The sequence below is a fragment of the Cebus imitator genome, unplaced genomic scaffold (genome assembly GCF_001604975.1).
Source record: "Cebus imitator isolate Cc_AM_T3 unplaced genomic scaffold, Cebus_imitator-1.0 Scaffold173, whole genome shotgun sequence".
Taxonomy (NCBI): Eukaryota; Metazoa; Chordata; class Mammalia; order Primates; family Cebidae; genus Cebus; species Cebus imitator.
In genome coordinates this window covers 503,729-527,092 of record NW_016107488.1, presented here as the reverse complement: position 1 = coordinate 527,092, position 23,364 = coordinate 503,729, and the positions used below count along the sequence as shown (strand labels likewise).

At 36.9% G+C, this 23,364-nt stretch overlaps 1 protein-coding gene across 4 annotated transcripts in view; it reads right to left on the bottom strand.

Moving 5' to 3' along the window:
- The window catches only part of KCNN2 (potassium calcium-activated channel subfamily N member 2), a 138,592-nt gene that overhangs the window by 5,316 nt on the left and 109,912 nt on the right, over window positions 1–23,364 (bottom strand). For 2 of the 4 annotated variants that reach the window (XM_017544882.2, XM_017544884.2), the window contains 3 exons: window positions 17,051–17,161; window positions 4,367–4,494; window positions 781–789 (listed from right to left, as the gene is read on the bottom strand). In XM_017544882.2, the coding sequence (XP_017400371.1) occupies window positions 781–789; window positions 4,367–4,494; window positions 17,051–17,161 (248 nt within the window). The remainder of the gene's footprint in view (window positions 1–780; window positions 790–4,366; window positions 4,495–17,050; window positions 17,162–23,364) is intronic. The other 2 variants (XM_017544883.2, XM_037744412.1) reach the window with 1 other exon arrangement.

Below are 23,364 nucleotides of genomic sequence, written 5' to 3'. Positions count from 1 at the left end.
AAAAAAGCAGAATCTCAGCTCAGAACTTTCTGCAAACAACAGCCTATGGCTAGAATTCAATACCAGTATTTCAACTATCAACTGATGATTACCTTTACCTTTCTTTGTAATGTTTTTTAAATCCATTTGTGATACAAATTTGTACAATGTTTCATTTTCAAATTTACGTAAGTCATAGTATCAGGGGCACAGAAATGACTGAAGTTTGGGCTCTGGTCCAGATGCCTCCGGTAAATAGTGAGTATAGAGAAAGTCCTGAATTCTACAAGTTAGGTTTGAAGGACCAGTGGCAGTTTCTTAAGTGGGTACTTCATGTTATAAACAATGGGGCCTAATTTACTTTTCCTGGATTACTATACTATGTCTGACAGTAGAATTTTGCCCATTTTATTTTCTCCTAATCTGGAAAGCTGACATGGAGTAGTCCTATTTGATTGGAATTCCTTTAGCTTCCAAAACTTGAATCATCTTGTCTTGTTGTTTGCTTCTTACACTGCCTGTAATGTAGGAGAGCTGATAGAAAAAGCCTGCTTAAGCTGCAGCTGCCAGAATAAAAGGTAACATGCAGATGTGTATTACACTTTTTTCCCCAAAAAAGAAGAATAAGAAACATGTTGATTTCTTCCTTGTGAACTTCACTTATCACAGGAAAATATCATGATTTTGGATCACATTTCCATAGCAGCAATCAGACTACTAAAATTCACAAAGGATCCGCTGGGTGCATGCAGCCAGTAGAAAATTCTGCAAATGTTGAAAGGAGCGGCTCACACAACTTACTTCCGAGCTCTATTTTCATTTTGTTGAAATAAAAAGACAAAACAAAAGAAAAGAAACTGTAAAATATTCTGGAACAAAATAACACAATGTGGTGTTCAGCTGTGCACAGGGGGCTCGATTCATTAGCTGGAAGATCCTGTTACGATTCTGCAGGATTTTGACATATTTACCAAAGAGACACACTATTCAATTATCCGTCTTCATTGCTACTATACTTTCCCATCTGAAAGCACTTAGCTTCCTCCTGAATAAGAGTTCAGAAGGAAGAGCATGCAAAAAGTCATCGTGGCCTCTTGATACTTGATGTTGAAGTAAACAACAAGAACTATTTTTGCCTAATAAGAATGTGAAATGATTAAAGGAACAATATTTGAAACAATATCATTACAGTTTTTTTGGGGGGTACATATTTTCCAAATTCGGACAACAACTCAGAAGCCTGAGGCTTCTGAAAGGCAGGTAATCCAACTCTCATGTTATACAAATCAAGTAGATTGGATTTCTTGCTCTGAAACAAATTCATGGTGGTCCATAGTTGAGATAAAAGAATGATAAACTTTAAAGGTAAAGTTGCTACCAGAAAAAGAGTTAAAAGTTAGAGAAAGAGAACACTTCATGGCACTAAGTGATAGTCTAAAAAGACAAATAATTACTGAAAAGAGGGCATGGGTTTGGAGAGTTCAGCATCCAACAGAGAGTAGAGAGGTCACGTATCTGGTAGAGAGGCTATGAAGTTTGGAAAAGAGAAACAGAGTTGAGATAGCAGGGGCTGGTAGAAGCAGAGAGCTGCTGAGAAAGCACTCAGGACAAATCAGAGAGTAGGAGAGGCCAGGAGTGATCTATCCAATGAATTTTAACATTTTTCTTCAGCTAGTAAGGTCTGATTGCACCCACTGCTGACAGATAAGGCTGAGGGTCTCACTGTATCCGCACAGTGGGCAATGGAAGCCTTGCCCTTAAGAATCGAGCCCTGTGTGCTTCCCTTATGACTTCACTCCCTAACTTCCAACACTAAGCTAAAATGCAAGACAAGTATACATGATTAGAATGATCTAGCCAAACACAGTTTGTATGAATAAACATACTCAGTTACACATTTACAAAGTATAAATGTCCCCCACCTCAAAGGAAACCCAAAATCCCCTAGATGAATTTATAAAACAATTCAGAGCATTTCTGAGTTGCCTGAAGCTTATCTACTTTAGAAGTACACATTGCTACAGAAGAAACAGAATAAGAAATGTCTGACAGAAGTAGAAAAATCACAAGTGGCTTTTTCTGTCACTCTATCCAAACACAATATGCTAAGAGACCCCATGCAAGTAACTCCACAGTACCACCCTTAAGAAAGGGTTTACAAGCCTTGTAGAGTGTGTTTGTGACTTGCTTAGGGACAGTTTTTAATCTCAGCTTCCCGAAATACTTTTTTCTAACATTTTAATGTAAAAATGTAATAACCTACAGCAAAGTTAAAAGCATTTTACAGTAAAAACCCCTAAATTCTCCCCCAGGCTTTTGAATGTGAATGTATTCTGAACATACAGTCCAGAAGAGTCTTATATTACAAGATGTAATACAAACCACCACTGCACATGGCTACAGAGCCATGCTACAAAAACTATCACAGCATTTTTTAGATTTGTTGTTATATGAAAATTTATCAAAGGTAAGTCACATGTAATTATCCATTTGATAGGTTAGACTGGGACAGGAAAGGACCCAGATAAGATCCTGGAGGCCATGGGCTGTGTGGCTGCCCAACACATAGACCAACCACAACTGCTCACTGCTGTGTCATTTCACACGCTTCCACCCCGGATGTTCATACCTTCTCATATGCGCTAAGGTAAGGTTTCTTTTTAATACACTAAATATAGGTTAATGTCAAAATATTAAAAGTACAAAAAATGATTTCACCATGGTATGGGCTGTGGACCTCCTGTATGATGTTGGGGTTACTGTGTAGTGTGGTTTTAGTAGAGGAAGACCACTCTAATAGGAGAGTTGTGCGAGGTAAGTCCCTTGGGGAAGATGCCTGTTTGACAGGAAAACAGGCTGAGGAACAGAGGCGAAAGCTCAGCATCTCTGGGTGGTGAGGCAGGGAGGGTTCTCATTCTCTTCAATCTAAACTTCAAGGAATCAAGATGTCTAGGCAAGTGCTCTTAGGTGGTGGTTCTGGGTTATAAGGGTAACTGTGAGGTCCCTTTTGTGAGCAAGCTCCCTTTTGTGAGCTAGATGGCATATAATGTTCCTTTTTGTGGTTTTCCTTATTTTAAGAGTATTATCTGCAACTCAAGCCTTGTGTTTTCCTTACAAAGGGAGAAAAAGCATAGTGCTGTGTCAAGTCACAGAGCTAAGAGGAAATGGCATCACCATCTTAGGAAAAGCATGTTAGTAAAGTTGGGGAAACAGCATGAGTATATAGTGCTCTACTATAAATCTCAGGATACTTGAGTTTTAAATTCTACGAAGTATGAAACTGTCCATAATTATAGATATATTTTGCATTTTCAGTGATATCTATTTAAGCAGGGCAGTTGAATGGACAGGTTTAGTATCCTAGGGTAGAAGATGAATGTGCAGTAATTTCCTACAGAATGTTAGTGGTATCATATTACCTATGAATTACCTGAACATGCAAAATAAAATTGCAGCCTCTGAGTTTTCTTGTCTGTTATACTAGTTGACTCTGAGAGACAAATCTCACTGGATAGCCAAAACACCTTGTATTTACCCATCTTTCCATTATTACCCTGGTAGGTTTCAAAAGAAAAGCCACTTTTCTGAGCAACAAATCTGACTATGTCTGCTCTTCTCCATACAGAGATGCTATTAAGAGTAAGTCTGCATGGCATCACAATTGATACCCACATGAATAATACTTACAGTAAGGATGCTGCCAGCCTGGAGGAGAAAGACCCTGTGCTTTTATATTGTCAGTGCATCTTACTAGATATACAGTGTTACTTTAAAAGTCTATGCTAATTATGTAACAATGAAATGACAGGAAGGACTTAAACAATAATGGTGGTCTAGATAAAGCCAAAATACTATAAGAGAGTGAAAGGTCTATACAAACTAGAAACTCTATAATGAACATATAGCCAAAATTCTGATTAAAAACAAATCTAAAATTCAAGTATTAAATCAGTTATATGCACTATATTCATATACATGTGCTTGAAGGTATGTTTAAAAAATCCAAATACATTATGTAGTACATTATGTAATATTAATTTTGTTCAAGATTTTGCACTAGATACAAGCTAAAAACATCCTAGAGCAAACTTTCTGAATAGGTTAAACTAAGAAATACAATTTTAGCAGAAATTATTGATTCTAAATAGAAACTGAGAAGACATTTTAATTAATAACTATTCTAGTACTAAGTGATTTTTAATCATTAAAGGAACTGAGGTTATTCTCAGGATCTCACTGTGGAATGATTAAATTGCCAGATAACATCATCTGGGAACAAACATGACAATGTTTTCTTCTTTCATCCCTTATGAAACAAGAACAACCAAGTGCAAAAATTGAAAGCCAAGGACACAAAAGCAGGATAAAAATGAAAGATGATACTTACTGATGAATAGCTTGCAAGAATTTTCGTTGATGTTTTCTTACTTTTGCGTGATCTATCTTTTTTACTAGCTTTGTATTTTTGTAAATTAGCCATGTTTCCCTGAGTACATTGGCAGCTGCATTTTTTACCTGTTAAGAGGACAAACAAAGAAAGCTGTTGATAAATTCCAGACCAGAATCCTTTGTAACTTTGCTTGGGGTCACAGTCTTCATCCCAAGGATCATGGTGAGCTGTAGCTTCATTTGGTAACTATGGCTCAAAATATGCTTTTATTTCTTGAATCTATGCCTTTTAGAAGTACTTGTATCTGCCTGGGAACAACACTTAAATGGAAATAGAGAGATACCACCACCTTCTTTCTGTGCTAAGTTCTATCCTGCTCCTTTAGGAACTCCTTTTTTATTCAACTTTTTTTTTTTTTTTTTTTTCCCCTTTTTTTTTGTTTTTTTAAATTTTTTTTTCATTTTTTTTTTTTTTTTTTTTAATCAAGAGGTGTTGATTTTTCCACCTTGTATTGCAACTGTTGTCTCCATGTTCTTCCTTTCCCTGAGAAAGACAAAATGCCATGAGGCCAATGTTAATCTTGTCCTGTGCAAGCCTTCTTTGTATTTCTGGCTGTGGTACTACTGGAAGGACACGTTTCCAGTGCTGAATGTATAAGTGCACCCAGCACTGATAGCCTCCCAGAGTGACTTAGCAATTTGTATGCTTGTTAGCACACTTTAATTAATGGACAGAGTCTGTTATCATGATTTTGTTGGAAATTTTAAATACATGCATTTCAAATAGATGGGACAAATGAAAAGGCTGAAAGCACTGCAGTGACACTGACAAGACCTACAACAGCTGATGAAAGGCATCAATACTTTATCAAATCACTTGCTTTCTTGATTAAAGTCTTCAGCAAATCCTGGGAGGGGATAAATGGTCAGCAAAGGGAGATTCTGTCTTCTTCCTTGCTCACACTATGGGATCTGATGACCCACAGCTTTCACCTGGGCTTTGGATTACTTACTCTAAGAAGTTGTTCCATTTAATTCTTTCGAGTGATGGATAAAGGATACTTCACAAAGAAAGCCACAGGTTACTGGGGTGCTAGGTGGAGGAAGATAATCTTTAAAGAAAGGCAATGTAGTGGGGAAGACAAAACAATGAGCTGAGATTGACAACTGGGTTCCAAGTACTTGACTTTGAACTAACCAAGTCAGGTCGAAGTGCTTAGCTAACCTGTAGGACTTGTTTTCTTGAACATCAGAAAGTTAGAGATAATGAATATTAAAGTTCTCCAAAGTTTAGATTTACAATAAGGACAAGCTTTAGAATTACAATAAACCATGGGCCCAAGTTTGTATTTATATTTTTCACTTTAGCAAAGAAAACATCAGGTTTGGTAACATGGTGAGTCCTTTTTCATGGAGCTGAAAAGTTTTCTTTTTGAGCAAAACTCTACTGCTGGAACTCATTTTAAGAACACGACTGGTCGTTGACAGTAAAACTTCTTTTAGGAGTGAGTCTGGTTCATAATGTACTTCCTTTGGATATCCATTAGACTCTGTTCATGGAGAGAATCTACAAACCAACAGAAAAATGATCGACACAGAAGCCCAGCACCAGCAGTGTGTCTAAGTAATACTACCACGATCCACAGTAAAGTTAAATGGAGTTCGAGTAAATTCTTAGACCCATCTTCATACTTCTACTTCCTCAGACAGCAGTGAGAGCTGCTTTTCAGATGTTTTCATCTGATCCTCACGTCCTTTCAAAGGTAAGGGAGTGGGGGCAGCATGAGTAGTTGTTATTTGGGGACCTTGCTTTTAAGGAGAGAGGAGTGGGAAGTGACTGGCCAGCAGTCCATGGGGTTGGAATAACCTTTCCCTGTGAGGAAAGAGAGAGTCTTAGATCTCCGAGCAACTGCAGATACCCGGAGGATTGGCAAGGGGCCCTGATGGAGGCTCTCTCTGATTTTACCAGTCCAAGGCATAAAGGAGAAACCTGGATTCCTGCCTGGTGAGGAAGCTGGAAAACCTGGTAAAAACCCTTGATAAAAACCAATGGGTCAGAAACACAGCAATAGAACATAGCACTTGATTTTGATTTGTATTCCCATCTACAAACAGCAAATGCCAAATTACTTCTAAAGTCAATACACTTTTAAAAGGTGATTGATGCAATTTAAATGATTCCTTCTCTTGCCTATATGGAGAAAGGGTTGAAGGGGAATACAGAACCTCACTCTCAGAGTTCAACGGTAGGGAGTAGTGCCCTTGAGGCCTTCTGTTACAGCCTTCGTATTCACTAAGCACTCATTTCAGCTGATGGGCTAAAATGAAAATGTTTCCTCATCTGAAAATGAAATCCCTGCAGCTGCTTTTAAAAACTCTGAAATATACAAGTTTATTTTGCAATATCCCAACTCCCTAATAGGTTGTCAAATACAGGAATAAACCTCTTAATGCATCATATTTAACTGCTACTTTTCAAAATATGGCAGCCACAAAACAGTATGTCCCAGAATAAAAATCCCACTCTGCCTATTACTGAGATGTGTTTCTAATAGTAGGGTCTTCCTTTACATCTTAGGATTGAAAGGGAACAGAGGCCCGTGAGAAGATATGGTCGAAGGCACCTCAGTATTTTACAGGTATGAACCATGGGAAATTGCTATAAGAAAGTGATATGTAAACTTCCAAGAAAAATGGGGAGAAGTAGGTCTATGCATTCATTTTTTAAATTTGTATTTAGGTAATGAAGTGCAATTTTGCTTCAAGGATACATTGTGTAGCAATGAAGCCTGGGCTTTTACTGTAATAATCACCCAAACAGCATATATTGTACCCATTAATAATTTCCCATCTCTCACCTCCCTCCCATCTTTCTAAGGTCTAAGCATTCTTGAGCACTTAGATGACAGAGGAGTTGATTTGGAGGGAAAGTTTCCTTTGTATCCTCAGTCAAGAACTGTGCCATATAACCATCTAGTTATGTAACATTTGGACTCTCTTTGCCCCCTTTCCAGGGCTTTTAGAAACTCTCAGGGTAATCTCTGTCTCTCTAGCTCAGTTCTTTGGGCATAGCTTGTACTAAATAAATCGCTATAATGTTAACTGGGCACCATAGCACATATAATTTGTACATAAAAACCTCTCATGAACCACACCAATACATGCTTATCAACCAAAGGACCCTCTTGATAAGAATGGTATATAGGTTCAGAGACCTAATCTTTAAATGGATCAATGTATTCCCACTTATGAATTCAACCTATGCAGTGAATCTCTACCACATGCTATGTACTGTGATAAGTGGTATAGGAGGATTTACAGATTTCCATCAATCTTACATTTAGTAGCTATAATAATCCTATAGCCAATTAATGGGCCAAAACACCTATGAAATAAAACTCATTTTCCATTTATCAAAAAATAAAGAAAGTGGGGGAAGGATCTTTGTTAACAGGAACCTCTTCTAACCACGTTTCCCACGCTTTATCCCCGCCACCCAACACACATACGATTGAAAAATAAGAACATTTGCTCTGCCTCACTAGTAATCAAGTATAATCAGTCTGTCAGAAAAATGTTAGAAGACATATTAATAATCAATAATTTTGATAATAATTGGAAAAAACAAAGGCTCTAAAAGAAATACTACTACTGGCCAGGAACAGCGGCTCACGCCTGTAATCCCAGTACTTTGGGAGGCTGAGATGGGTGGATTATTTGAGGTCATGAGTTTAAGACCAGACTGGCCAATGTCAAGTGAAACCTCATCTCTACTAAAAATACAAAATTAGATGGGCATAGTTGTGCACACATGTAGTCCCAGCTACTTGGGAAGCTGTGGCAGGAGAGTCTCTTGAACCCAGTAGGTGGAGATTGCAGTGAGCTGAGATTGTACCACTGCACTTCAGCCTGGGTGACAGAGTGACTCTCTCTCAAAACAAACAAAGAAACTACTACTATGTTAGTGGTAGTACTTTTATAAAATCAAACCATGGGTTATAAGATACAAAATATTTTTAAGTATAACAGTACTTTACAAACCACCAAAGCACTTCAGGTGGCTGGACTTTTGGGTTTTTTTCTTCAACTTTTATTTTAAATTCTGGGGTACATGTGCAGGATGTGCAGGTAATGTTATATAGGTAAACATGTGCCATGGTGGTTTGCTGCACAGATCATTCCATCACCTAGCTGTTAAGCCCAGTGTCCGTTAGCTCTTCTTCCTGATGCTCTTACCCTCCCCACCTCAACCTCCACAAGGTCCAGTGTGTGCTGTTCCCCTCTATGTGTCCATGTATTCTCATCATTCAGCTGACACTTATAAGAGAGAACATGCAGTGTTTGGTTTTCTGTTACTGCATTGGTTTGCTGAGGATAATGACTTCCAATTCCAACCATGTGCCTGCAAAGGAGATGATCTTGTTCCTATTTATAGCTGCGTATTATTCTGTGGTATATATATACTACATTTTCTTTATCCAGTCTATCATTGATGGGCATTTATGTTGATTCTATGTCTTTGCTATTGTGAATAGTACAGCAATCAATATACACATGCATGTATCTTTCTTTATAATAGAATGGTTTCTATTCCTTTGGGTATATACTCAGTAATGAGATTGCTGGGTCAAATGGTATTTCTGCCCCTAGGTCCTTGAAGACTTGTCTTCCCTAATGTCTTCCATAATGGTTAGATTAATTGACACTCCCAGCAGTGTAAAAGCATTCCTCTTTCTCGGCAACCTGGCCAGCATATGTTGTTTTTCTGACTTTTTAATAATAGCCACTCTGATGGGTGTGAGATGGTATCTCATTGTGCTTTTGATTTGCATTTCTCTAATAATCAGTGATGTTGAACTTTTTTTCATGTTTGTTGGCTGCATGGATGTCTTCTTTTAAGATGTGTCTGTTCATGTCTTTTGCCCATTTTTTAATGTTTCTTTTTTCTTGTAAATTTGTTTGAATTCTTGCATACTCTGGATATTAGACCTTTGTCAGTTGGATAGATTGCAAACATTTTGTCCCATTTTATGTATGCAGAAACTCTTCAGTTAGATCCCATTTGTCAATTTTTGCTTGTTGCAATTGCTTTTGGCATTTCTGTCATGAAATCTTTGCCTGTGATTATGTCTTGAATGGTATTGCCTAGATTTTTTCCTAGGGTTTTTATAGTTTTGATATTACATTGAAGTCTTTCATCCATCTTGGCTAATTTTTATATAAGGTGTAAGGAAGGGGTCAAGTTTTAATTTTCTGAATAAGGCTAGCAAGATCATTTGTTAAATTCCCAAGATAATTTATAAATGATCCCAGGATCGTTTATTAAAGAGGGACTCCTTTCTGCATTGCTTGTTTTTGTCAGGTTTTTTGAAGCTCAGATGGTTATAGGTGTGTGGTTTTCCATTGGTCGATGTGTCTGTTCCATTGGTCTATGTGTTCTATTGGTCTATGTGTCTGTTTTGATACCAGTTTACCAGGTTGTTTTGGTTACTGTAGCCCTGTAATATAGTTTGAGGTATAGGGTAGCATGATGCCTTCAGCTTTATTCTTTTTGCATAAGATTGTCTTGGCAACTCCAACTCTTTTGGTTCCATATGAATTTTAAGATAGTCTTTTTCTAATTCTGTGAAGAATGGCAATGGTAGTATAATGGGAATAGCATTAAAACTATAAATTACTTTGGGCAGTATGGCTATTTTCATGATATTGATTCTTGTGATCCATGAGCATGTAATAGATAAGATGTTCATTTGTGTCCTTTCTGATTTCTTTGAGCAGTGGTTTCTAGTTCTCCTTGAAGAGGTCCTTCACTTCCCTAGTTAGCTATATTCCTAGGTATTTTATTCTTTTTGTAGCAATTGCAAATGGCAGTTCATTCATGATTTGGCTCTCTGCTTGCCTGTTGGTGGTGTATAGGAATGCTAGTGATTTCTGTACAGTGACTTTGTATCCTGAGACTTTGCTAAAGTTGCTTATCAGCTTAAGAAGCTTGGGCTGACATGATGGGGCTTTCTAGTTTTAGGATCATGTCATTTGCAAAGGTAATCTGAATTCCTCTCTTCCTATTTGAATACCCTTTATTTCTTTCTCTTGCCTGATTACCCTGGCCAGAACTTCCAATAACATATTGAATAAGAGTAGAGAGTGGGCATCCTTGTCTTGTGCTGATTTTCAAGGGGAATGCTTCTGGCTGCCCATTATGGTATTGGCTGTGGATATGTCATAGATGGCTCTTATTATTTGGAGTATGTTCCTTCAATACCTAGTTTATTAACAGCATTTAACATGAAAAGATGTTGAATTTGATCAAAGGCCTTTTCTGCATCTATTGAGATAATCATGTGGTTTTTTTCTTTAGTTCTGTTATTGTGATGAATCACATTTATTTTTTGCATATGTTGAACCAATCTTGCATCCCAGGGATGAAGCCAACTTGATCACAGTAGATAAAAGCCTTTTGATATGCTGCTGATTCGGTTTGCCAGTATTTTATTGAGGATTTTTTCATCAATGTTCATCAAAGACATTAACCAGAAGTTTTCTTTTTTTGTTGTATCTCTGCCGGGTTTTGGTATCAGGATGATGCTAGCCTCATAGAATGAGTTAGGGAGGATTCCCTCCTTTGTGGTTTTTTGAGATTGTTTCAGTAGAAATGGCACCAGCTGTTCTTTGTACCTCTGGTAGAATTCAGTTATGAATCCCATCTGGTCCTGGGCTTTTTTTTTAATTTTTAATTTTTTTTTTTTTGGTTGGTAGGCAATTTATCATTGTCTCAATTTCAGAACTCCTATTGGTCTATTCAGGAATTCAATTTCTTTTTGGTTTGGTCTTGGGAGGGTGTATGTGTCCAGGAATTTATCCATTTCTTCTAGATTTTCCAGTTTATGTGTATAGAGGTGTTTAATAGCATTCTCTGATGGTTGTTTGTATTTCTGTGGGGTCAGTGGTAATATCCCCCTTATTTCTGATTGTGTTTAATCTTCTCTCTTCTTTGTCTACCTAGTGGTTTATTAATTTTTTTGAAGAAGCCAGCTCCTGGATTTGTTGATTTTTTTAAGAGTTTTTATGTGTCTGTTTCCTTTAGTTTAGCTCTGATCTTGGTTATTTCTTGTCTTCTGCTAGCTTTTGGGTTTGTTCTTGGTTCTCCAGTTCTTTTAGTTGAGATGTTCAGTTGTTAATTTGAGATCTTTCTAGCTTTTTGGTCTGGGTACTTGGTACTACAAATTTCCCTTTTAACAGTGCTTTAGCTGCATCCCAGAGATTGTGCTAGGTTGTCTCTTTGTTCTCATTAGTTTCAAAAAACGTCTTGATTTCTGCCTTAATTTCATTATTTACCCAAGAGTCATTCAGGAGCAGGTTGTTCAATTTCCATGTAGTTGTATGGCTTTGTGTGAAATTTTAAATCTTGAGTTCTAATTTGATTGCACTGTGGTGTGAGACTGTTAGGATTTCAATCTTTTGCATTTGCTGAGGAGTATTATACTTCTAATTATGTAATTAATTTTACAGTAAATGCTACATGGCTATGAGAACAATATATATTCTGTTGCTATCAGGTCCACTTGATCCAAAGATGAGTTCAAGTCCTGAATATCTCTGTTAATTTTCTGTTTCAATTATCTAATACAGTGAGGTATTAAAGTCTCCCACTATTATTGTGTGGGAGTCTGAGTCTCTTTGCAGGTCTCTAAGCACTTGCTTTATATATCTGGGTGTGCCTGTATAGGGTACATATATATTTAGAATACTTAGCTCTTTTGTTGAATTGAACCCTTTACCATTATGTAATGCTCTTCTCCATCTTTTTTATCTGTGTTGGTTTAAAGTATGTTTTGTCAGAAACTAGGATTGCAACTACTGCTTTTTTCTGTTTTCCATTTGCTTGTTAAATTTTCCTCTGTCCCTTTTTTTTGAGCCTATGTGTGTCTCTGCATATGAGAGGTTCTCTTGAACACAGCATACTGATGGGTCTTGGCTCTTGATCCAGCTTGCCAGTCTGTGTCTTTTAATTGGGGCATTTAGCCATTTACATTTAAGATTATTATTGCTTTGTGTGAATTTTATCCTGTTATCATGATGCTAGCTGGTTATTTTGTAGACTTGCTTATTTGGTTACTTCATAGTGTCAATGGTCTGTGTCCTTCAGTATGTTTCTGTAGCGGCTGGTAACAGGTTTTCCTTCCCATATTTAGTGCTTCCTTCCGGAGCTTTTGCAAGGCAGGCCTGGTGGTGATGAATTTCCCTCAACATTTGCTTGTCTGAAAAGGATCTTTTTTCTGCTTCCCACTTAGTTTGGCCAGATATGAAATTCTAGGTTGGAAGTTCTTTTAAGAATGTTGAATATGGGCCCCTACTCTCTTCTGGCTTGTAGGATTTCTGCTGAGAGGTCCACTGTTAGTCAGATGGGTTTTCTTTTGTAGGTGATCTGGTCTTTCTCTCTGGCTTCCCTTAACATTTTTTCTTTCATTTTGACCTTGGAGAATCTGATGATTTTGTGTCCTGGGGTTGACCTTCTTGTGTAGTATCCTTGCTGGAGTTCTCTGCATTTCCTGAATCTGAATGTTGGCCTGTCTTGCTAGGCTGAGGAAATTCTCCTGGATGATATCCAGAAGTATGTTTTCCAACTTGGCCCCATTTTCCTCATCTCTTTCAGGTGCCCCACTCAGTCATAGGTTTGATCTCTTTACATAATCCCAAATTCTCAGAGGTTTTGTTGATTCTTTTTCATTCATTCTTTTAATTACAACTTTATGTTGTTCAAACCTATAGCATATAGGTAATGACAACATTATTTAAAAGGCTATTTTGGATCTTCATTTTCAACTTCCATTTACTTCTTTGTTGTTGTTTTATTCTCCTGCTGCTTTCTCAGAGGCTTTTTAGCATAACATTTCTACTCCTCGCCAATTCATGGGAAATGCACCAGGGCGCCATATGCTCTGAGCCACCCTTGCAGCAGCAGGGATAGATTTGCTCATGCTCCAACCTCTCTCTCGAGTTTTCCTTTAGGTCAGGTGTATGAGGCCTGGGTGAATGTTGTGGCAGTGGAACAGGGCATCATAGACAAGTGATTCACTCATTTCATGTGTTAACCCCCTGGGCTGTGAGCCAAGGACACTGTGAAAACTACACAGAATAAATCCTTTAGAATTTCTATCTCCTTGTTAAGAGACACGCAAGAAACAAAATTATATAACTGCATAATAGTGTTCCTATTATGGATCTGATTGAGAATTCTTAACAGATTAGCAACACCCACAGTGGACATTAATATGTATAATTATCCTTTGTGGTGTATCTAGCAACTTTAAAAATTATGTCTGGGTTTTGGAATTGCTTGTTTCCAAAAAATGTATTCTGGGGACCAAACTACAAGATTTCCTGGTTGCTCAGAATGTAATAAATACTACTAATAATATATTTCCAAAAATATAGTGTGGTAAATATATTGCCTCTGTAAGGTGATAAACTACAAATCATTAAATAGCTGGTCCTGTCTTACTAAACTAGGAGACCAGTATTGGTATTATGTTTTCAATTCAAAATCATTGGTTTATTCTGTTGTACCTGTTGGCCATTTTTGAATTGCAGAATGTCATGTAAATTTTTAGGATTACGCAAAACAATCTTCTCAGTGCTCATGTACAATAAATAGATGGTTCTGCTTTCAAATACAGTTTTTCACTTGGTTAATGTAGTCATACAGAGTGGAAGACTTGGAATGTTACATTTGTTTGTGGGAGAATAACCTATCTTTTAACATTCCTATTGCTTTTTTCTTTAGAGTCATATTCAGGTTTCAGAACATCTGTGACCATTACTCCTGTTAACCAACCAAAAATGATTTCTTCTAGGTTGTGTTTCAAGGAATAGTTGTATTTTTCTCTAACAATATACAGTAACCTTGGATTTGTATTTTTAATCTTTCATCTGAGTTACTAGGTATGGTTTTTAGGTCTCTATTTACTTTTAATTATTCATAAATCATTTCCGTAAATAAGCAAATGGAATCAAGTTCCAAGTAAATAATACTCATTGACAACTGCATAAAATAATGAGATTATAAAATGGCTATTATTTTCATATACCATGTTGAGTATATATAAGAAAGGAATGGGTATCATAAACCAGCAATTTGCTTTCTTCTAGTATCATTTTAACATTTATATCTTTATTTAGTGACATCCTGCCTATAAAAATGGATCTGTCAGCAAGGCTACTACAGCATATTTCTTAGACCTATAAGAGACTCTAGTCCCAAGAAATACTGCAAAGTAGCTGTACTTTTAACAAGTAGTAATGAAATAACAGAATTATTAAAACATGGTAAGTATTATAAGGAATGTACAATTGGAAACCAGAACAGTACTGACTGAAAAAGCTTTCAACAGGCAATAACTTGACAATTCAGGCAACATTATCCAAAGGAAAGTTAAGTATACAAGAACTTAAGGATCACTGAGCAGTGTCTAGAGGGATTTTTGGTTGTCACAAGTTGGGGGCAGTGCTATGACATCTAGTGTTTTTTGTAGAAGTCAAGTATGCTGATAAACACCCAGAACACACAGCACAGTCCCACACAAAAAAGAATTATCCAACCAAAAATGTCCTGAGGGCCGAGGTTGAGAGGCCCTAGACTACAGCAACTATACTATAAATCCAACATGGAATGTCTCCCAAATAAAACTGGTTGACCTCCGTGAATTTCACACAATAAAATTTTTATTAAAGGTGGTAGATGGCAGTGTGATACTGTAGATTTTGTACTCAAAGTCTTTGTCTTTTCTAACTCTTAAAATGTTTTAATAATTAAGATATGGCATATCAATATTCCAAAGTAATATTTAGGGAAACTATATGCTTCCTTCTTAAGATGAAACTACAGTCTACTTATGAAACACAAGGAAGTTTGCCGAAACATGCTAACTTGGCTTTCTTAATTGTGACTCTGTCACAATTTTTTGTTTTTACTGTTGATAAGATTTATAGGCAAATATATGGGTGGCATGGTATTTTAAGGTATTTTTCTGCCTAATATCTTAAATGTGGTATTAACTTAATTAATTCCTGAGAAAACACATAATCTTCATGGTAAAATAATATGGATTACAAGGGTCTTATGCAAGTGTTCTTTTGATATCATAAAACTTGTGACTCTTAAACATGAACTCTGCCAGCACAGAGCCCTGAACGGACCAAACATGCACATGATGAAATACACAAAACATCTGCTCCAATCTCCATCTAGTATACACATATTTTTATTTCTAGGAGATCTTTAAAAAGTAAAAGAAACCCTTTACTTAGCTCCTCATTGACCTTTTTCCTTGCACTCTTTCACACAGGGATGTTCACAAGTTTTGAGAACAAATTTAAGAGTTCAAAGAAAACGAGAGTAAATCCTGGAGAGCTGAAGACATTCCAAAGTGGTAAATGTAGGCTGAAAATGTAGTATCTGAAACTGAGGGGCACTGATCGTCTACTGTAAACACGGACCTACTAACTGCAATGAAGTATCACAGTAGTGTCTGATAGGTAAGACTCAGCATGAGCAGGCAATTGGAATTCATATTTTCATTTCCTAAGTATAATCTGTATAAACATATATTTGCATTAAAATGACCTGTTAGGAAGTATTTACCAAATTAAACAAGATTACTTTAAAAAAAATAGAACCAAAATCAAGAGTGAGTGAAAACACTGAAAGCTGGAACTATGCTTAAAATCTCTACAGATTCTTCCATGGGTAAAGTTACCAAGTTCACAATGTATTCTGTTATTTCAATAACAGCCTGGTTGCATTCCACATTGGAAAGTAGTTGCACAGCAAGATGACTCTACTATAAAATAATTTTTAGTTATTTTTGACTTTGGCATCTGTCTCAAGTGACTATGAAGGAAGGCTAAAAAAGGCTAACAGAAACCTTTCTTCTCTTACAGTTTTCTACCTTGATCTGGTGACTTTGAGTGAGCTACCTAACCCCTTAGCATCTTAGTTTCCACATTTATAAAATGGCCACAATAATAGCACTCTCCTCACAAAGCTGTTATGAGGATGAAGTGTTACATATGACACACCTGGAGCAGGGCCTGGCATAGCAAGTGCTCTTAAACACTGTGATTACTGTTTTCTTCTGCTAATAATCAGACAGTGATCACCCGTCTGGATGGTATACTATGAGAGACAACTCTCTCATGGCTGGAAAGTCAAGGCAAGAGCCTGTTTCTGCCCCTCTCTTGGCCATCTAAAAGTTACTGGTGGTTTCTTATTTGTCTTTGCAACCCTGTCTTGAGAACAGTGACTTAATTGTAGAAGTTCAGTGAGACACTTTCAATCACCTCTCCATCAAATTACTATTTTACATTAATAGTTTGTTCCTTCCTACTCAATCCAATAATTGGTCTCTTCTTGTATAGTATACTTAAATCTAAACAAGTAGGCACACCTGAAATTTATGTGACTTATCTTTATCCAAATACCAAGACTGCCCAGTTACTTCCTAACTGACCTAAAGTTAGAAATAGTCTATTTTCAAAATGTGATAAAATGGAATTGGTTCCAAGAATGCCTATAGTTTCAAACCATGTAATTTCAGCTTCAGATGTCAAATAAAAACCGTATTTCCTAACATTGAAAAAACAATAATATTTTCTCTTTGAAGATATATGGGTGGTAACTTACTCTTTTAGTCAGCTGAGTATCCATCATGAAATTGTGCACATGTTTTTCTGCTTTGGTAAGTTCTAGCTTCCTTGCCACTACAGCTACCACCAGGGCTGTGCAACCAGCACCCTGAAAACAAGGAGAGAAGAGAACCCCAAAGCGTTACTACTTTCTGTTTCAGACACATTAGAAAATGTTTTGTATCAAATGCAAAAGTTTCTCAGCATTAAAAAAATTGTCTTCAATAAGTATTACAGAAAACACGTGATCAACAAATGTAAGCAATGTGCCTTAAACTGGGATTAAAAATGTAGTTTACATATTTTAAGAACAAAAGCATATTTGGAAAAAACATTTCCTGAAAAGAAATAAATGGCCTAAAAGCAACTTGGTGAATTTTTGGAGACTTCTTAAAAACACAGCAAATTAGTTATATATCTATAATTATAACAGGAACAAATAACAAATGAGTAGATTAGCATAAATGTCTATGGAGTAGAAATAAGGATGTTTTTCCATAAAGAATAAACCTCTAATTTTAAGATGAGAGCAGCAGGCCTTCAAGCTGATGAACTGCAATGTACCAGGAATGAAAGTAATAAAAATTATCTCAGCATATACACAGCTTCAGAGTGTTCCACACACACAAGAGGAAGGATAACAGGAAGATCACAGTGATCTTAACTTGAGCAACAGAGACCTGTAAAGTGCTGAAGGCAAAGGGTAACCATTATACTATTTTACAGGTTTACTAACATGACACTAGGAAAGTCATGGGTCATCCTTATTTTGAAAACAACAAACAAACAAACAAACCAACAGTATTCCTTTTTGAATTACAGACCACTGTGTTGATCTCTTAGAGTACCACATATTCTCTTTTTCTAAGAATTATAGTCTTACAGCTCTGTGATCAAGGTGTACTTATTCCAAGTTGTGAGAGTCTTCTTTGCTGAAAAACTGCCAGCTACTTGCAGGCCAGGGGACAAATCTGGGGCACTATTTGGAGGGCCCAGACAAGCTCATAGTGCTGCAGCCACTTCATCAGTCCTGGGCACAGCAAACCTCCCAGCAGGGAAGGTGGCACATGAGGAACTACCTCAGGGGTCTGTGAATGGGAAGTCACACCTCCAGACAGAATCTCAACCCTGAGAGGCCCAAAGAGCCATAGACATTGCCCAACTAGTCTCAAAAAACAGATAACAATGTAAATGGCTGAGCACAGGCAGAGCCCACTGGAGAGAGGCACAGAAAGTAGATGTGATTTAGCTATTCAGTTAGTTGTAGACCAATGAATGCATCTTTGGGCTTACTGAATGAGTTGCTGCAACAAATCTGGCAGGAGGAACAAGATTGAGAAGAAAAGGAGAGAATAAATACGCTGCCTGATGATTATGATCATGAAAACTTGGCCACAATGATTAGCCAATACTGCTTTAATATATTTCCAGAGGACTTAAATAGCCCATTCCATCTAGTTATATGAAGAAATCAGTATCCTCAGAAAGAAAGTGCTACTGATCACATGATCAGAGAAAGAGGTTGCCAAGTATTTAGACATTGATTTAGCCCTCTGATTTTACAGTTGAGACAACTAAAGCAGAGTAAATTATTATTCACTTTATGAGTATATAAAGTATTACGCAGTTACAAACCTTGATGAGCACTGATATATTTCCTACTCTTCATCTCATAATATCTTTATCTATATTTAGGATCATATACAGTTGAATCTCCATATCCATGGGTTCCATATCCATGGATTCAACTGGGTTGAAAATCTTTGGGGAAAAAAAATGGATGGATGTATCTGTACTGAACATGTATAGACTGTTTTCTTTTGTAATTACTCCTTAATAACAATGCTGTTTAGCAACTATTTGTACAACATTTATATTGTATTAAGTATTGGTAATCTGGAGATTATTTAAAGTACACAGGAGGATGTACCTAGGTTACATGCAAGTACTACACTATTTTATAAAGGACTTCAGCATCCATGGATTTTGGTATTCATGGCAGGAAGCAGGGTTCTGCAACTGAACCCCCACGGATACAAAGGGATGACTGTATATTCTTATTTGTGATTATGCCACAGCTATGATGCATATGATACACTGTATTTCAAAGCAAGACAGGAAATTCAAATTTATCATCTGTTTTATGTGATAAACTCTTAAAGTATGAATGTCTAAAAATTGAGCAACATTGTTACCAAAATAATTAACATTGTTCCTATTATAACTGGCATAACTTTTAAATTGGTAGTTTTTAACCTTGACTCTAAGTAGAATCACTTGGAGAGTCTGTAAAAATCCTAGTGCTGAGACTGTATGCCTCACAGCAAATCTTCATCTCCAGGTGTCTGAATTTTTTTTAAAGCTTTCCAGGTGATCCCAATGTACAGTCACTGCTTTAGACAGAGGAGGATAGGGAGTGACTATGACAAACTCCATAAACCTTCTATTAAAACAAGAGGGTCAAAATTCTTATCAGAGTCATTTTGACTGGCTTATGAAAACATTCAAGAAATGATAAAGGCAGACGGTGTGATGTTATTTTGATATTTTGTGCCATATGCAGACAATGAAAGTGAAGTATTTTAGAGCTGGGTACCAATGAAAGAGAAGAATGGCCTTTAGAAGCATCTCTACCCATTTTATTGACTTTCAAACATCTACCATGAAGTCTAATGAGTTCTAGCAGGCTGATGAGACCAAATCAGTGACCACCCACGATAGCCATCTGCATCTACCTGCTGTCTGGTATAGCACATGCCCGACAAACCCAGGCTACCCTTTTGCAGATATGCTCCTAGCCATTCCTCAATCCCTGGGTTCTACAGTAATGTGGTGGTTCAAGGCAGCAATGGTTCTTTAAAAAGCAGAGGTCATAAAAATCTGAGGGGCTCCTAACTGCTAGAGAGACAGCTATGACAGGGTAGTTGGCCCAAGAAGTTGAACTATTCTCCCCTGGTAGGTGACCTCTGCTGAGATTTTTCTGAAAAGAAATCATAATCCGAAGAGGAGTGGAAAATCACTGGTATCAAGAGGCTTGGAAAGCGGATTTTTATTTTTGTTTATTCTCAGGCTCTGTTCTTTTCTGCTATTGGCCCGTTTCTCACCAGGTGTCCTCTCACTCACCAAAAGACATGTGCATTAAAATGAGTACCTCTGTTGCAAATTGGAAAAGAAAGTAAATCCAATAATTCAGTAATTATCAAGACTACTATCTACATACCTCGCTCCATTATCCTAACTCTACCCCTTTCTAAGTTATGCCTCCAGAGCCACTTTTTGTTCAAATACAAACCCCTTAACTCGTTAAGTTTTATTACAGCGAAGAAAACCACAAACCTATACCTCCCTAGATTCTTAATAAGTCATAAGAGAATCCTATATGTATAGAATCACATTTCAAGAAAGTAACCTTATTTTTTAATTTTTAAGAGTTATGCAAGATGAAACTGGCTAACTTCCGAAAGCTTTCTAGGTTCAAGGTAAATTCTTGCCAACACATTCATGGTTATAGTAATTTAAGTAATGGCATAATATTATTGTCCACCCAGTGTCTATTTCCAGGACCATTCTGTTTCATAAAGTGAAATAAGAATGGAAATAATTATGATTTTACAACATTTTCTCCAAAGCTTGTCACCACCACAATCCATGTAGAAACAGTTGGGACTAACATATGTTACTCTCTGAAATTAAGATCCCTGTATGCATTTAACAAGATGAGTCATAGTCCTTTCACCAAAGTCAGAAAATGTATCCTGGTTACTTTCTCTCATTTCATTTATCTTCTTAGAAATAAACCTAAGCAAAATCACTAAACTGCCACTTCAAGATGCTTGGGCACCTAAAACCAAAATGAAAAAAATGCAGTGTATTTAGGAAGTCAGTATAGTAAAAACAAAGGTTTAGGTTTCCTTTGCTTATCATCTTTCCTTCTAATGTTGAAAGAGAGAAAAAGGGAAAAGTTAAGGGGGGAGAGGGAGAAGAAGAAAGACTTTGCTTTAGAAAAGATAAGAAATGACAAGTGTTGTTAATGTTCACTACCCTAAGCCAAGCCAGATCAAACTGAATAGACAAACGACTATTAGTTACTATTACCCATGTACCTCTAGGGAAACCCCAACATGTGGATAGTCTTAGATGCTGCCAAGTTAACATTAAAATGTAGTGCTTTTCTCCACTACAGCACAGAAACTGTAAGCCATGTTGAGCCCTTAGATGAAAAAGAAGTTTGGGTATCCCATTTCCCTCAAAATCATGTATCACATATTTGAAAAATTCAAATAAGTGACATATTTTTACCCTAAATCACCTACTTATGCGGATCCTGCAAATAATTCCAAGAATCCTTTTGAAAGACCATTTTGGGATCAAGCTTTAATAACTTAAGGATACAAGCCTATGAAAAGGAGAAATTCCTTCAATAGCACACTGGGGAAAAGGTTTTGATTATTTCAACACTGAAAAAGACATCTTCCAAAGATTCAACATAATTAAAAAAAAATTTTTTTTTGAAACAATGTCTCACTCTGTTGCCCAGGCTGGAGTGCAGTGGCGAGATCTCGGCTCATTGCAACCTCCACCTCCTGTGTTCAAGCGATTCTCCTGCCTTGGCCTCCCGAGTAGCTGGGATTACAGGCGCATGCCACTACGCCCAGCTAATTTTTGTAATTTTAGTAGAGACGGGGTTTCACCATGTTGGCCAGGCTAGTCTCGAACTCCTGACCTCAGGGGATCTGCCCATCTCGGCCTCCCAAAGTGCTGGGATTACACATGTGAGCCACCACACGCAGCCCTTATAAAGAAATTCCAGAATCTTCACCACTACAGAGAATGGCTCTGATAAAAAAAAAAACACGTGTGTTTAAAATATTCTAGTCTTAAAGTATTCTCCTGTGGGTTTTATTATAGCTCCTAAAAGTTCAAAATTCAGTTTGATAGCCAGTTTATTAGACTAAATAGACTATTAGCCTATAATTAAAATTTATTAAAATAATTTGAAAGAAATCATGCTTTTATGTAAAAATTAATAAAACAGCATTAAGATCTTTAACAAATCAGCTTGCCCTCCAAACGGAAGGTAAAATAAATATCTGAACATATTACCTTTTTTTCTGTCCCTGGAGCTGACTGACTCAATCTACGAGAACCATACCTACATTTTCACTATACTTGCCAGACAAAAATACTTATTCTTTCATAAAAATATGTGAAACAATCAATTCTAGCAAATAACATTTTATAAAGCACTCTGCTTTAATATTATATCCCACTGGACTTTTGCAAGGTTTCCTCAGGTCATGAAAATAAATAAGATTCAAGGGAAGTTTTAAAGACAAATTCTATCAAAAATGCCCTGAGTGTCTTCAAATACAAGTTGGTGTATGCTACTAGAGAATGGAGGTCAATTTCAAATGTCCTTATTGTGAGGGGAGAGTGTGTGGTGTTTGAGCCCAGTGATTAAGCCTGGGCTGGGGCAACTCAAGCCTCCTTTACAGTGATTTGCTTGTTCAGCTCATTCTTGTACTCTGCGGGTCAGAAAGAAGGAAGTACTGCATAAAACTGCTCATCAACAATGAGTCATCCCTGGGTTTAAATCTCCTGATTAGCAACAGTGCCAATGTGAGTGCAGGTACTTCAGAGACAGGAAGGACAGCTCTGCCAATTAAAAGTGCTGATAGTTTAGAAAAATTAGGTGAAATTGTGGAGTCAATGAGCTGTGTGCTAAAAGGTCACAAGTTCCAGCTCTACTTTTCTGTACCCAGAAGACAGAGGCTGTCATATTTCTTCAAGAAATTTTTTTGGGATCCACTTATGAAATTTCCTGGGAGGAAGTGAAGGTCCCCAAGAAAGGACATTGCTGGGGAATTTAGCCTTGTGACTGAAAAGGCTCATCATCACCTCTGGCTGCTCTGTGCAAAACAGAAACTACTGTAAGCACTTAAAGATACCCTCCCCTCACTGGGGCTTTTTTTTTTTTTTTTTTTTTTTTTTTTTTTTTTTTTNTCAATGAACACAACAGAACCAAAAAGCAAACTGAAAGTTAAAACCTCTTCAAAATTATTTGATACTAAACACCTAATGTCAAATTGTATGAGACATTTTTAAAAATCCTAAAGTGTTTTGCACATTTTCAAACATGCAACACCAAGGAATGGCTTCAGATCAGTTTCTCAGGATTTCTATGACCACTGGCAGGGGAAACAAATCCTCAAACGGAAATAGAGAAAGTAACAGGAAGAGGAATATAATCAGACCTTAGGTTTTACATTCTTTCATATCCATCATTTCTCTTTATGAGCTCCAGCTAATTCT